Below are 17,470 nucleotides of genomic sequence, written 5' to 3' on the forward strand. Positions count from 1 at the left end.
TAGAAAGATATTCTCAGTATGAAGTAATCATTTATGAAGATTCATTAAAACTCTTCCTGCACCCGTTGGTGGTGAACTCCTTTGATTTTGTGACACTCCTTTGCTTTTGTCCTATGAGAACATTTCTTGATATGTTCTTGATATGTTGATATGTTCTCGCATTTTCAGTTTTGTTTGTTTGTTTTTAAGATCAGAGAGAAGTCATCACAGTGATAAGAATAAGGAATAAGAACAATAAATTCCATAGTGACTGAGGAATATACTATGACCAGATCATTAATACTCAGAAACAAAATTAGTTTTTCTGGAACAGGTGGGTAGCTATTTGGTTTTAGAAGAAATAAAGAATCATCAAACTTAATAAAAGGCCAAAAGCAAACAACATTTTAAGGAATGTGTGATCTTCTTGGCAAATAGGTCTTGTTTTAAGATAATGATCCACAGAATCAGCTAATGAGAATTTCTTTGGTTTGTAACCAAGTTGATTTCGTGCTTTATCTATTCGGAAAGTGTGAGTTACAGTAACGTTCCATACCTAGAATCCAAAAGGACAGTTATGGAAGTAACTTTAATATCTGTTTTTTTAGAACTTGGATGAAAATACATTATCAATGATATTACAATGGAATTAAAAACATGAATAAAGATAGACACTCAAAAATGTACATATTTTGGAGTCAGATTCTGTTCAGAGCTAATAGAATGAGTTTATGTAGCTGACAGATAAAAAGCCGAAGTTGTGTTACAACATTCTTTGTGGACTGGGTGGAAAAGCAGTTTATCACACTTATTTCTCACTTGTGAATTTACGATCTACAAGTAAGAAAGTAAGACAGAATTAAGGAAATCCTATGCAACAAAACAATGCACTTCACTCAAACTGGCTCATCTGTACACAGAAATATGTTATGGAATTGGGTGACTATTGAGGGAGAATGGTGTGGCTTCTCAGCTGTGCAGAAATGCACATATAAGGAATGGAAAACATGCCCTATTGGATGATTATATCCTCCATGTCTAAAAGCAGGGTACCTGTAAAAGTGCTCAAGTTGCACAGCCTCAATGATTTCTGCTTCAGATGGAGAACTAATGTAGAAATAAAAACAGATAGATAAACTGTGGAATAACTGAAAAGCTATAGTGTAAGTTAATAAGGTCCATTCAGTTCCTTCAGTGTCCTGTTATGTTGCTGGTACAATACAGTAAGAAACTAGATGACAGATTAAAGTGTTTTGATTTGTTTTATATTAATTTACTTTTTTATATTTTACTTTTTTTTTATATACTTTTTTATATTACTTTAATGGACTTTTTAGTTATTGGCTAGCCCTATATTATTACTGCTACCACACTGAACCAAAATCCTTGCTCTGAATTCTTGGACCACCTTCCTTTAACAATCAGTTCCACAGTATACAACTGCTCTCTGGAAACAATGAAGTGCCTGTTATCCTCGTGCCAGCTCCATGTCAGTTGCTCTGTCTTGCACCCCTACATTGCCCCCTGGATCACCTAGTCTTCAAGTACAGATTAATTTCTTATGATTTTATAAGAGGTAGTCAGGATGGCATGGAAAATGAGGCTACAAAAAGACTGCCTATGCCCAGAATAAGCTAAGCCCTGAGCAGAAAAAGAGAGCTCTAATATCTGTACAGAGGGTGTATCACATATTTCATGAGAATTTTCATCAAAAATATATAAACATTCCCTGTCTTTAAATATTTACCTCATTCCTTGTCAAGAAAGGTGTAAAGATAAAAACTGGCTTTAGTGCCAGGTGCAGATACTCCATCACAGTGGCTGTAAAAAAGAAAATTAATTAATGAGACAGCTGGATAACAATAAACTAAGATAATGCTGACATTGCACATCCTATAATTCATAGTGATATCAGAGGATGCAATGAAGATACTGCAAGGCAGTATTTAATTTATAAAGTAAATGATGAACTCAGTTTGTTAATAGCCTTTAAACCTTATCTGCTACTATTAATGCCAAATGGCGTAAGTGATTATTGTATTAATTATAATAATGCTAAGTTAGATAAGTTCTACAGTTTGGGCCCTGAATCTTATAAAACCATTAAACAGCTTTACAGACATAAGGAAAAAATTAAAATAGCATAATAATCAAGTATGTAGTTCATTATTTTACCTGCTATGTGAACCAGGAGAACAGGAATATGTATCCAGGGTTTCCTATAGCCTAATTTTTCAAACTAGAAAGGGTGTAAGAGAAAAGAATAACAGAGAATTTGTATTGATTTGAGGGTGTCTATGAAGCATGAAAATGGACAAATGAATATTGATAAAATATATCTAAACTTTTCCAGTTAATCTTCCTATCAATACTGGTAGTAAGAAATACAATTGAAACCCACAACTACTTTGGTGTCCACCTCACACCCTTCAAATTGAATTGGATGGTGAATAGGAAACAATGCTATTTCCAAGGAGCCAGTAATTGAGATGGGAATACTTAACTATAATTAGATACAGGCCCATAGTTCTCCTGAAGTCAGCTTTCTGGAAGTCTTTTCTGTGTTGGCATTGCAAGATCAAAACTTAAGCAAGTTCCTAAAATCCCAGCCTGCTGGTTATAATGTTGCCTCATTTTATCTTTTAAGATGTGACTCTAAATGGCCTTCTCTTTTGTGCTGCAGCAGATAGCATAACAGAGAACTAACCAATGGCTATAAACCATCTCCCAGATACTAATAGTAGAAGTTTTCATGCACTATGAAATACCTCTTAGCTAAATTCTCTTAAAATAATAAGGGCCAAACTCCATAGATATGCACATGCAAAACTTCCTTAAAACCAGTGGAATTTTGGAATATGTTAGGAGAAAAGGACAGATTTTAAGTTCAATGTTAGATAATTCAGTAATTAATGTGCATTGGACTTCAATTAGTTAGTACAGTCTTTTAGTTAACTAATTGAATAGGGCATGTATGTTCAATTAAAGCTAAATGTGTGTTCAATACATACTAAAGGGACTATCCATTCGGAAAATACGACATTTTCACCATCGTGTATGTAATATGCCTGTCCACTCTGTTAAAGAAACAGAAAAAGCAATTAGAAAACCACTATACATAGGATGGCATTTTGTTTCTTTTTCATACCCACCTATCTTTGTTGATTTTGTGAATAGCATACCAGCATACATTCAGTGAATATACACAAAGCAGCTCAACAAACTACCTTCATTGAACTTCATTGTGATTTCAAACAAGTCTCATACTTTTTTGTAACCCCATGGTGATAGTAGAGATACCAAGGATTAATGATGTTGTAATGTAGATCAGAGCTTGGTTTCACTTTGTAGCAATGCAATTGTTAGATCATTTAGTCTCTCACGATATGTAGAGGACAGAATTATCTTCATGAATTTAACAGAGGTAGCTACACTGACAGAATATTAATAAACAGCTTTTTAAGGTGTGAAGCTGCACACCAGTTTTGAGAATTTGGTACGGTAGGCATTGGAACAAGTTGCCCAGGGAAGTGGTGGAGTCACCATCCCTGGGGGTGTTCAAGGAAAGGTTGGACGTGGTGCTTAGGGACATGGTTTAGGGGATGACATTGGTGGTAGGGTGATGGTTGGACCAGATGATCTTGGAGGGCTTTTCCAACACTAATGATTCTATAACCTTTTGGAGAACTTTTGATCTCAAAGCACAGAAAAGAAACTTATTGGAGAGCCAAAGATACTGGGATAGGGTACTTATACTATTTACTTACTGCTACATAATCCTTCTCAGAGGTGAGAGCCTCAGCAGCTAATAAGTGAGCTTGTACTAGGTTTCCTATGTGAACCCAGTTCATCTGAACTTTATGATTCCCAAACTTGAAGTTAAATAGTCTCCGCTGGATATTTATCTGTATAAACAGAAAAGGAAAAAAAAAAAAAAGAAAAAAGAAAGAACTATGTGAAGTGTTTCTCTTTATTATGCAGAATAACTTATTCATTTTGTCTCATCCTGAATGCTTAGAATTTTCTATACTTGTGCACAATTACAGCACAAGAAAAAAACAACGAGCTGATGGTTTTATAAATCAAGGACGATTGCACTGATATGTAGTGGTAAAATAGAATGACATAACAGTATTTGAGACTGTACTGTTCTGAAGCTAGGAAATATATTTTAAAATACTACTTTCATTAAATGATCGGGGATTCAATCCTAGATATTCTAACATTGCATTCCACCTATACATTTTTTTTTCTTTTAATTTAAAAGCAGAGCTTGGTCCTTTCCATTGCTACACTGCCCATATCGTGCTAGTTGTTATCATGCATCACATGACCCGTCACCAAGCTTTCATTACACTTTTTCTGGAAGAATTGTTAAGACCTGTAGTCAAGGTACTTCCTCTCATGTTATGCCCTTACAACTAGTTGTAGTGTCCTCCAGAGCTGACTATATAACACATACAGCTACTCGTGGCAGGTGGCGCTGCTCTTCTGGTCCATATATGCCTGGTGGACGAAGCACACAAGTATGGAGCTTATCACCTCCTTGGGGAGAGAACAAAATGTGATTTTCATATAGCTTTGATATCAACATATGGCAGGCAAACCACATATATTGTCTGAATTTTACATTGTGAAAGTAAAGGATCAGTCTGGCCATTCTACATGATACTGCCTCTTAGTAACTTGTTTTCATCTCTGTATAAAATTGAATTCAATAGTAGTGAAAGATCCAATTTTAGCAGTCTTGAAAACTGAATCCCTCTGACCACAGAATAATTTGACTAGGAACAGGACAAATCAAATTATCCTATGTCTATGCCTTGTGCTTGAATGACTTTTTGTTTTTGTTATAGGTAAAAGTTTATAAAATACTTCATAATTCTAAACACAGGCAGTGTTGGAATATCATTCAGTTCACTATATTTAGACACCTTGCTTGCTTGCAGCTTGATGGCATCACAAAGGAATGGAAGAGGTCTCTTAAACAGAGGCTTTCAAATTAGTTACAATATTCTAAATTCAAATTAATACTTTAAACTCTACCTGTCAATCATTAAGTACAGTGGGAATAGGCACAAATCCAACTTTCGTGTGGGCAAGTTTAACATGTGGCAGGCATTTGCTCAGTAGTTAAACAAGGATGCTAAAATTGCATCCACATGTAATGTTTATTTGTCAAATTTCAGTTCAAAGAAATTGGTAACAGTAGCAAAATATGTACATAAAAGCAAGGATAAATATTTCCCTTGCCATATACAGACAGATTTTAGTGACAGCTATTCATGAACACAGGACTTTAGAAGTCAACATGGCCCTGATATTGCCAATCTGTTTAAGAAGCAGCAATTATTCTTGCAAGATACCAGCAAGCTCTTTGGAATTATAAGAATGACCTTACCGGACAGTGCTTAGCGCTTAGAAGCTCAAAGTGATAGACAGAATGGGTAATAAAAGCACAAGTCCTATATTTGCTGTAAAGTTGGTAAACTTTTTAAATGTTTTGAACAATTAAGGTTAAATTTGCTGAATTTTCCCATCAGTTGTTTGTATACAATCTCATATGTGTCTGAGTATGCACACACAAAAATCTTTGTCCACTAAAGGTAGGATTATTTCAGTTAATTTTAAATATACTATATATTGATAAATCAGTAAACAGAGAAAGCAATAGCACTACTGATGATAGGAAAAACCCAAATGTTTTAGATGTACCTTTGAGTAAGGTTCCATTAGCAGCAAGAACCATTTGGTCTGCAATTGCCTTCGTTCTAGAATAATGATTAAAATGCTATAAAGAAAGGCAGAATATGATCAACATTCTAATCAACGTTATTGTATTTGTGAAGGCAAATTTACTGTTTATACCTGACAACCTCTAAATCTAGCCAGCTTGTAGACATCAGCTGAGTAAAATCAGACTAGAAATAACAACAAGATACGGCACAGATATGTATTTGGAGAGACAGATTCTTGTGACAAAAAGAATTATGTAACTTTTTGTGCTAGATGTACTGAAAAAAAATTAATATCAAGTCAAATATTCTCTTTGGTAATATAATTTTGTTTTGAAATTGGAATTTTTAAAACAATAACTTAAATAAGAAATGAATGGTTTAGCCGTTCCAAAAAATGTTTCAATTTCCTATTGAAACTATTCATATAATTACAAATAATTATATTTTATACAATTATAATTATTTATAATTATACAGTTATAAATAATTATCTCCCAATTGTATCCTCTACTATTAGCATTAAAAAAAAGTACCCAAATGTATTAAATAGGATTCTGGACACAGAAGGTTATTTATAAGACTCTTGAATTTTGTATTGTCATGCTTTATATTGAAAACTGTAGCGAAAAATTACACCATGGAAAGTCTTTATACTCTCAGGTGGCTTAATCCATCTGCTCCACCTTCCTTCCAGCCCCATCTGCCTCTGCTGGTTGCTATTTCATGGTCACCATCAGAGAAAACATATGATTAGGGCTCAGACACACAAAACTAATTGCAAATTCCTGAAATGTTTTCTTCGAAGTCTGAAGTGCCATGCAGGCTTTGCATAAACTGACATTTCCAACTAAATATTTTGGGAGGCACTAATTGAGTAGTAGTCAATCCTATTTAAGATTCCTGGACACTGGATGTATAGACTAAAATTATAGCTCTTAACTGCAGGCAGTGTGCTGGGAGAAGGAAAGAACAAACAAATGATGAGAGTGGCCAGAATGCACTGAGCTCCAGATTTCAGCTAGAAAGCATTCCCTAAATGATCATAGTAAAGAAGGAAATAGCATTTCAGAGTGTGAGGTGATGTAAGAAGGCAGCAAGAAAGCAAGGTTTAGGAACTTCAAAGAAGCAAAAATGAGTGTGCATAAAGTTGTGGAATTCAATATTTTGTAATATTCTTCAGTGCAAATGCTCATAGGGGCCATAACATTCAATATTTACATAACAGATGGTTCCCTGAAAGCCCTTCCTGTAAAAATTTTCTTGTTAAATGTCAGATTCCACTTTTCTTAATCATTTCAGGTATTTTAACATCCCCTGGTTACAGCACGTTAAAGTAACTATGATTCAAGTATCTCTTCATTGACCACAGGTCAATTTTTATTAATGAAAAATAATTTCATAGAATTTAAACTGAGCTATAGTAAAACAGCTTCTGCTTCCAGACCAGCCTTCACCTAATCTACCCTTCAGAGTACAGCAAATGCCATGACATCACACAAACAAAATACCTTTTCCAGTGGAAAATATGGCACAGTTTCTTCATCTCCTTCTTCAATAGTATTCCCTCCAAATACCACATTCACTGTACTGGTATATATCAGTCTAGGGATATTTCTTTGTTTGCAGACTACAATGGCATACAAAATATATTGTTTGTAACAAAAATAAAGAGTGAGAAACAACATATGAACTGGAAAACTCTTTTTGCAAACAAGCATTACATTTACAGAAAACATAATATTTTATTTTTAACATTAATTTATCATTTAATATAATAGAATCTTTCATTCAGGTGGAATTTTTCATCCCAAATATTTGCTGTTTAAATATTATGTATCGTGGTCACCAAACGTTTTATATACTTGCAGCTATCATATCTCCACGGGATTTTAGTCATCAGTTGGGTAGAGGAAATCTCTTGGCAGGGAAAAAAATCCTCCTTTCCTTTGAAACATTTCTTAAAACATACTCATTTTATGAGATGAATAAAAAGGAGATGAGTACGATCTTGTGATCAAACAGCATTGAAAACCCTTTGCTTCTTTGTAGGGGTAGTACTGTGGACAGCAGCCTGTCTGCAGACCATTATTTTTGCCCTTATTTCAGCAGTGAGCAGGAAGCAGTTCTGTTTCTGGTCCCACTGTTTCATGGATATCCCTGCAGGCAAGTAGCCATACAATAAAGTGTTCTAGCTGTCTCCAGTGTGTGTGTGACAAAACTCTATTTGTGTCAAATCATTCATAAGTGACAAATAGCTAACAAATGTTAGCAGGAAACTTACACTGTCAGTGTATAATCAGTAATATGTTAAATACAAATGAAATTAGTATTATTTCCAAAACAGTCTTAATTATGGATTCCAGTCAAGAGTAAGATGTCTAAATTCTGCTGCATATGTCATTGCAAACTCAATAACAGTAATTTTCTTTTGATTTAGCAATGTTTCTAAAGTTTTAGTGAGTTAATATTTACAAAGTTAGGAGATATTTTTTAGAATCTACACAGCAGTCAGACCAATTGGCTTCCTGGCTCATTTTGAAAAGAATGAAAATACCGTTGTAAATATTTAGAAGAAAAAACAATAATAAAATGTGTTATTAAAATGTAGGTTAAATGGTAACTCCAATGGTTCACAATCCTCCCAGATTCTTACTTCATTGGGAGCCTATGGGAAATATGGCAGGGCATGTTTCTGTAGGTTCAGAGGTTTGAGCAAGAATACAGGAATATGTAGCAAATTTTTCTCTTTAGCTTGTTTAGACCCTTACTTGCCTAACACTTCACTTTAATTGTTCTGGCTTTTTTTTCAGTAATAACCACAGTAAACTACAGGCAGCATGAAAATGGGTCTAAAATAAAACTGCTTTTACCATTTTGCTTTTTGCCATTTTGCCTTTTAGGTTTTGAGGGAAAAGCAAAGAGAAAGTAGCTTTGGCATTTACAATACACTTTGAAACGTTCTTTCTGGAGTTTAATATACAAAAGGAAATCTGTTGACATTTTTCTGAGACATTAGTTAAAAACCAGTATATACTAGAAAGGAGTCATATTTAGATAGGGGTAAACAATGATATATTAATTTGGTAACATAATAGCTAAATATACTTAGGATTTCTATAGCACCTAAATGTTTACAATACAACAAACAGTACAATATCTCTCATGATATTTCTGTGAGGAAAGAAGATAAATTCTCCTCCATGTACTGATTATCTTGTCCCTTCACTATTCAGTGGAGAAAAATTAAGTTGGTCTGCCATGGAATTAAGTCGTGGTTGAAAACCAATCCTCAATCCAAAGCAGTGGCAACTATACCAGTTTTAATGGGACTTGAGTTTCATTCCATCTAAAGAGTTAACTTGCTTCATTAGAAGGATGAAATATTTTAAGTCTGTTGTATGTATCAGAGTTCTGCACACCTAACTTTACATCATACTCTGAGACTAAAGAGGCAAGAGCCTCTTTTAACTGCCAAGTGATCACTGGAAAAAAACAATTAGAAGTTTTTTGAATTCAGTTGATTCAGTTGCAAAGAAAATTACAAAATTCAGATGCAAAGAAAGAAAGTCTAGGTACCTACCATCAATTATTATTTTTGTGCCACCGACATTTATGGATTCAATCTGTTCTTTCTTTTGAAGCTAGAAATAAAGTTTGCACAAAATCTAATTAATTTATCAAGTCACATTCACAATACAATTGTTACAATTGCTAGATCTAGAATAGCTCTAGCATTTTTTCTGTATGTGTGTTACAGTTCTCTGTCTTTCTGACATACAGTGATTTCCAGCAGTTTTCATTTTTATCGTCATGTTCTTGTCTGAGTAGTACATTAGTTTCATGCTTTGACATTTATTACTTAAGGAACACCTCCCTCGTTCCCTGCATGGATGACTTGACCTTTCTAACCAACTTCTGTCTCACATAAAAATCCTTTAACCACACTCTTGAGTCCTGTATGGAGACAGATCTCTCCTCTCACAAGAATAAAAAGAGAAAATGTTAGGAAAATTGTACTTGCTTGTTCTAATCCTGACATTCCACAAGCAGCCACATGAAAAACACAGTCAGCCCCTTCACATGCTTTGAACACTGCATCATAATCCCTCACATCACCCTGTAAAATGAGAAAAAAATGGGTTTTGACTGGTAAAGCTCATTACATTCTCCATACAATCAATATTAACTGTGGACATTAACAAAAATCTCAAGTCATTCTAATCTATTTTTCACAATCCCCAATTAACATTAATTAAAACATCATTAACAAGGAGGAAAATCCATGACTAAGAATTTTGTTAGTATTTTGTTGCAAAACAAAGATGACTCTTGTTGGACCCAATTAAGACGGGTATTTTCACGCTTAGTCCTGCAAGGTGGCAAAACTTGTTGAACTTGAATGGGAGCAGCATATGCTTGAGGGCTAGAGAATCAAGCCCAAATGACAATAAATCATAACAGGGAGGGTTCAGATGTTTACCAAGGAATCACCAAATAAGAGAACCCCTTTTCTGTTAGCAAGCACACCTTCAGATCCGGCTTGTGCAATCTGGACAAATGTCTCGTTGCCCATATATGCTTTATTTTAAGTGCTTGGAATGACAACTTTAATTACAGTTTTGTACAGGATTAAAACTGAAGAGTACACACTATATGCATTTAATACTGTATAAGTTAGTGTGGTATTATGATCGCATTATGACATGAATGCTGGACTGTTTAAATACACACACAGTATCTAGTAACAAATGCTATTCAGTGTATAGAACATTACACTGCATTTTTGCATACCAGGTAGTACTATATGAATAATACTCCACATACATACAGGTTTCATTAAAAATTGCACTTCTTTAATGAATTATGAGATTTTAAAATATTAGATATTATTTAATTTACTGTGATGAAATTGATAGAATGATCACAAAATACACAGCTAGAGGTAAGATTAAGAGATCATCCAATCGGTTTTTAACTCAACTTTTCATTTGAGGTTGTGGAAGTATTTCACAATTATGGTGATTTACACTTCCTACCTTCAATCAAATGCTGAAATAGCTAAACAGTATAAATAATATTAGCAATCTCCAAATCACTGATCAAGGCTCAGATCTCTGAGGTGACCTATTTCTTTGTTTACTCTGTAGTTCTATTTTCTAGGTAACTCACCCATACTTTATACTATTTATTTTTTTACATTAAATTCTAAAACAACTGTTCTCAGAAGACTATTTGAGTCTGATCTCTTCATTAACTTTAAAAAGTTGTAAATTGGCACTAATGCACCAACTCAAATCAAATTATTTGGGTTTACATCATTAACAAATCAAACCCATAGTTTTTGAATGGTTCCTTGTCAATATTCTATCCACATTCTGTAAAAACTGTTTATGAAAATGAACATAAGAACAGCGTTGTGAACCATAAAATATTTGATTCTTTTGTTCTCTCCATTTTCCAGACATAATAAATATGTTTATTGAATGGTTAGGAATCAAAAAGCATTAGTGCTCATAAGCGGATGCCCTGGCAAGAGCAGAAATAGGGCGAGCACGTGACATTTTACTCTAGGATATTCTTCCAGTCTCCAAGTATTTTAATTCAGAAGATTTCTTGAGTCTAACTTAACTTACCTATTTAATAATCTCCAACAGAAGTAAACTTTTGGCAAGACTTTGTACAAGCATTTTTCCCATTGCATGAATGAGAAAACAACCTCTTTTTGTTTATATTGAACCGATTCCTCATTCCATCTAATGGCCCTTCCTTCTTGTACTGGAAAGAACAGTGAATAGTCAGTCCCTAAGCCTCTCCATGCCTCTCAGAGTTTGAAGATCTCTCCCACTCCCAAGTCATCTCTTTCCCAGTCTGCAAAGTGCTACTTTCCTTAATCATTCTTTGCATGGAATTCATTCTCTGTATGTGATCATTATTTCACCATCCTTCTCTCACCTTTTTACTCCAAACAGCTTGCTTGAGCAATAAACTTTGTCACTCCTTCATCTAGGTCAATATGAATGTGTTAACTACCAAATCCCAATACAGGACTCTTCAGAACTTCACTGGTGAAACTGAGAGAAGTGACCACTTGGACTCCTCATGCTTTCTGTCTCTTAATCAGTTATTTATACATGCAAGAACCTCTTACCATGTTCATTAAAAGCATTTACTGAAAAACCTTTATAAAAAATTCCTAAGAATTCTCTCTATTCTTGCCTTCTATACTAATATGCCTAGAAGCAGTATGATTTTATTTCAATGCTGTTAAATATGTAATTTCAACATACCTTGAAAAAATCTGCTCCATTTGGAATTTCCCACTTAGGCTTCCGTACATCAAACAGAACAACAGCAACGCCTGACTTGAGAAGAGCACATCCCAGATTGTATCCCAGGTAGCCTCCACCTCCTGTCACCACTGTCTTTTTACTTTTAACCAGTGGTTCAGTGTGCTCAGTTAGTTTGCTCCCACACGGGTGGCCCCTGTGGAGCTCCTCTGTATATCGTTCTTGCATCACAACTGCAAGATAAAAGGTTTTGTGAAAATTCCTGCATAGTACTCTGGGATCTAGACAATTTCAGTAAGTTTCACATTACAATGACTGTACTATTTTTATTTATATATATTTTATTACCTTAACATGCTTAAAGTGTATAATGTTTTGGTGACAATATTTCTACGTACAATAAGTAATGTGTCTGACTACTTTTACATTAAGATACAGTCTTTTCCTCTTCCCCACAAGTTTCATGTTATGTAGAGATATAAAGAAAAATTACAGAATTTTAGAGACATTATGGTTACCTGACCTTAACAGGTATGATTATATTTTTGAATGCTTGGTATATCAAACATTTTATCTTTGAAGACTCCCTTACTTCTGATATATTAATGTCAAATAGATGTTAGCCTACTAGTCAGGAAAAAACAAATTAGAAAAGGAATAAAAGAAAGGACTTGATTCTGCTTTTTAAATCCACTTTATTTCATGTTTAGGTCACAGTTATTCAGTAAAGACAATAACTCATTACCATTTAAAACTTTTTTGTTGTTGTTACATAGATGACACATTTAATTTTCTGTTCAGTTCTTTACAACCTTTTTTTTTTTTTTTTTTTTTTTTTTTTTTACCAGGGCATTCATATACAGCTAGAGTGACACGTAACAGAACAGGTAAGCCATTTGCTCTGTGGGTTCATCTACTTGGGAAGACTGATTAGAATATCATCTAGGATAAGCAACTCCAGAAGAGTTACCTGTCTGCATGCTTTCTTCTGTATGAAAAGTGAGTTTATTCTACAATTATTGCTTCCCTTTAAAAATGTACTCAAATTCTACAATTGAAATGACTGGTATTCCAAATCACAATATACTTACAAGAAATCACTGCAGTTAATTATCCTACCTAGACAGCCCCTACTGTCTTGATTCCTTTTGTGGTCTTTACACGTTAGGATCTATGCTCTTACATCTCCAAACAGAAATCCAGAGTACATACACCTAAAATCAATCAAACTAAGTTGCTGCAAACTGGGTGCCTGCCACTCTGATTTAGGATTATGAACCCAATTCAGATTATTATATAGTTGGATTAGGTCCTGATAGCAACATCCCCGTGCACAAAAGTATTTAAACTATTTGCAGAAATCTTACAGCAGCTGGGCATAAGTTTGCTCTCAGTCATTTACACCAGGGTTCAGCAGAGAATGCAGAATTGGCCATGATTGGCAACTGCCAGCTGCATCACTTCCAGCATGACAAAGAAATACTAGAAAAACAACAAAAAATGCATCCCACAGAATGCAGTTACAGATTATTCTGCCATTGCCTAGTTAATTTTTTATAATTTTGGTTTTATCATTTTTCTTGTTTTCTGCTTCACTTTTTGGATTTCAGACACAGGGAACGAAGTAGCAAATTCTCCATTCTGTTATGGTTTCAACACAATGTCAGCTCATTAAATTCAATGAAATGAATAGCAGAACACAGTGAAACTTATGAGCTCCTTATGTTGAAAAATATCCTGACATTTAAAAAATGAAAAATAATTCATATTTCCAAACTAAATTTAAATTGGAAATAAAAGTAAAACAGGTACACTTCTCCTGCTAAGGAAAATTAAGTTTGCAACTCTAAATCATGCTATACGGTGGCTTTAATCCATATAAAATTATTTCACCTTTTCTTCCACAAAAAAGCACCTTTTTGTACACTGTAAGGACAACTAAAGTAAAACTTGTGATGTATACCCTTAAAACATATTTTAAATTGGAATATAATTAAAAACTGATAGCTGTCATTAATATCTCCTTATATTTTGTTTTAAGTTAGATGGAGGTTGTATCAAAAAGCATCTCACAAGTTTGAAGATCTTGCCAGAAATATTTCTTAAAAAGCACTAATAGAATTAGTACATTTGTCAGCTTCATAGAACTAGGAAATTGTTATATAGAAAATTTTCAATGTATACAGTTGCATATAAGAAAAACATATATATTTCCAGAATCAGTAGCTTCCTTGTTTCTCTAGATTTTGGAGGAGCTATTCTGACTTACTTACACATTGTTACATCCTTGCATTCATGAGAATAGTTACGTCCTAAGCAGTTCACTTAGTGTGAGTTCTTCTTAGCTCCCCGACTTGCATTTCAAATATTAGAAATGCAGAAATGACTTCCCCAAAGAAAGTTAGTCAAACATTTCAGATTTTTAAAAATAGCTAAAGAAGTAGTAAGTACCCTTGGTAGAATCCTGGATGTCAGTGTTATCCCCGTGCTTCCTGTCCAAGTAAGATGGTGAGACTTCTCTTTGCTGGACAATTAGTAACACAAGGGCATCAGGTACTCTAGACAAACATTGAGATGTTCACGTGTGCTCAGTTCCTTTTGTTGTTCCTGCTCCTTTGTAGCTGGTGGCTGGGCTGGGAGCCAAAAAAGGGCAGGGCTTAATTTGTACATAATTTACGTTCCTTTTCAGGAAATAAATAAATAATTAAATGAAGATCTCCACATCAGATCCTTCTAAATATCCTACTGTTACCTGGTAAAAGCATTGATAAAACACTAGACAACACAAATATACTACTGTAACAGCATTCTGTAGATAAGTTGTACTAGATCACTGAAATGTCTCAGCCAGGGTTCTTGAAAAGTACAAAGTTGTTAAGAAAAACTGGAGAGAAAGTCTTAGCACTATCATTTCAAAACAGTTCTCTCACAGTGTGAAACTTTGGTTGGATACATCTCATCTAACAGCAGGCTGAATGGAAATATGATTCCCTTCCACCTATGGTTTTCAATCTAAATTTGGATACAGAGAAGAAAGAAAAATCTCGTTTGACAAAGGTACTTCGCACTTTCATCCTGATTCTTCTATCTTCATCCCCAATCCAATTTTGTATTTACAATGTAGGCACAAGGTTTTGTTCTCTCACTTCCAGGATGAGTGAAGCACAGGCAGCAAACTAACTGGTACACAATAGAACAGGAAAAGACTTATTCTTAAATAGTGCATTAAAAATTTATTAATCAGTTAATTTATTATTATTATAGAAGTTCTCTGATCCTAAGATTTTAAAGCACTTTTAAAACACATCCTTTTGCAAATTAAACAATAAGAAATCAAAGCCAACATTTTTAGATGGGTGTGTCTAAAATTAGGCCTCAAAGCAGTAGTTAAGATGCTAAAGAAACACTCCCAAATCTAAATATAAATGACTACAATTTTAAGTGTTGGCATGTTAGAAATATCTCAAGTTCATACGTGACTTTGCAATTTAAATGCAATTCAATGGTCACGTGTTGACAAGGACTCAGACTGACACCTAGGCAAATATATTTTAGCATAATATATATGCACTTAACTCCTTGTAGTCTGCATTAGAACCTTTGAATCTGTCAAGCTAATTTGCACTTCTCAGGTTGCAAAATGAGTAACAAACCCAGCTCAGAGTAAAAGCCCCAGGCATACAGAGTTCTTTTGGTTGAGATGGTCACAACACTCATTTTTTTATAATTTTGCCTGAGAAAGAGAGTGGCTATTCCATCCATTCCTAGACTACTAAGGAACTCCTCCACAAGTCAAAGCAGCTGGTCAGCATATTCGTAGCATGTCAATCCCTCATTGCTCAGTGAAAATAAACCAAAACTATTTTAACGTGACTTTGGATTCCACCTTAACCAGAAGAGCTTTTCAGAATGGGTACTGTGTACCTCACCTGTTACTCTTATTCTCATAACACAGAAGAGAGGTGGCCATAATTTATTCACTGCATCCTGCTAAGTCTTTCTGAAAGAAACAGACGCTAAAGTTACAATGACAAGTGCTGTGGCGTTTAGACTTAAGTTTGTTTTTGGTCTTGAATCATAACTTATAGAATTGCTCTTTTCTACTTTTTCTCCTATAACCACTCACAGTTCACCTAGGCAGACAGAAATAAATAAGATACTTCTGCTGATACTTCCAGCAGATGACTGTGTAAAATGCAACAGGAAGGACTACAACAGGAAGATTGCCAGTTTACACAGAGAAGGTCCACATTTCTGAAGTATCACGTTGGCTTATCAAAACGTTACTCACATCCAGACCGTAAAGCAATGTTGAAATGTAATTGCCCTGTTTCATAGAGGACTCTAGTAAGCTTACACAAGCTGATTTTACTCACATGCTACTCACATAGATTCACTGATAAATCTGAACTGAATAAGGGTGAGTAGGGTTCAGGACGTGAGTAAGACAAGACACTGCATGTCTCCAGGATACAAATAAATACCCTTGTCCCCATGCCTGTTCCATGGGTGCGAGAGCTGAGTGTTGGATCACAGGCAAGACAGGTACAGACAGGTATTAGTTCAGGAGACAGACATGTGGAGACTGGAGCTTGGTCCCTTTCATTCAGCAGCTCCCACTGCTGTCAGAGGTGTGCCAGTTCTGGATGCAGCTGGGAAGCAGCCTGTTGGGGAACTGGTGTTGTGCTCCCTCCAGCAGTGTTGACAAGGCCTCTAGACTCTCTCTACTGCAACAGACTTAACAGGTTCAGGTGCCAGTATAACACATAGATTAAATATAAGTTTATCCATATGTTTAAGAAATCTGTACAGGAACCTCAGTTTAAATCCTGATTAGGCTGATTTTGATGAAACACCAACTAGAAATGAGCACACATTTTTCCTATCTGCTTATGACAATAATTTTACTTGCAAATTTAGATATACACAGGTGATGCAATTCTCTAGTAAAAAAAGTTGTTATATACTTTGAAGTCATTATTAATCACATTAAATATAAGTAGGGCTGATTTAACCAAGAAGTAATCTCTCCAAACTCTTGCAAAATGCAACCTCAATTATCTTACCAATTCTGTATTCTGAAATATTTCTGAAATAAAATCAGTTTTAAATGTTTTATTTCTCTACTTTACTGAAACCCTTTTTGTTCCTTCATTGTTAAAAGGGTACATTGTTTATTTTCTTTGTATTGTTCCTTATTTTTCAGCCTATTCCTGGACTTTTTATCGTCAACAGTAAAGGGAAAATTATGCAATAGATCACTTTAAAAACATATTAGAAACAGAAGGCCAATCTAGGAAGAATGAGCAAATAATTGTATTTTACCTTAAGGCCTAGGCATTTTGTTTTTTGAGTCTACCGATTAGTAGTCTCCCAAACTTAGTTTTCCTTCAGAGGAGTCATCTCTCAGGCTATTATGTTTCATAGCACAGTTTGGAGAAGGTGACATAAATCTACTTGCAAAGT

General features: G+C 34.7%; 1 protein-coding gene across 1 annotated transcript; it reads right to left on the reverse strand.

Moving 5' to 3' along the window:
• Positions 1-260: 260 nt before the first annotated feature.
• LOC116495432 (putative short-chain dehydrogenase/reductase family 42E member 2) lies at positions 261-12,232 on the reverse strand. Its single transcript, XM_032197882.1, has 11 exons — positions 12,005-12,232; positions 9,739-9,834; positions 9,298-9,358; positions 7,226-7,344; positions 5,695-5,770; positions 4,442-4,524; positions 3,747-3,884; positions 2,991-3,056; positions 2,155-2,218; positions 1,727-1,800; positions 261-535 (listed from the first exon to the last, which is right to left on the reverse strand). Exons 1-11 carry the CDS (start codon positions 12,230-12,232, stop codon positions 332-334), a joined length of 1,209 nt encoding a protein of 402 aa, XP_032053773.1. The 3' UTR covers positions 261-331.
• Positions 12,233-17,470: the final 5,238 nt, after the last annotated feature.

The sequence above is a fragment of the Aythya fuligula genome, chromosome 15 (assembly GCF_009819795.1).
Source record: "Aythya fuligula isolate bAytFul2 chromosome 15, bAytFul2.pri, whole genome shotgun sequence".
In the NCBI taxonomy this organism is placed as follows: Eukaryota; Metazoa; Chordata; class Aves; order Anseriformes; family Anatidae; genus Aythya; species Aythya fuligula.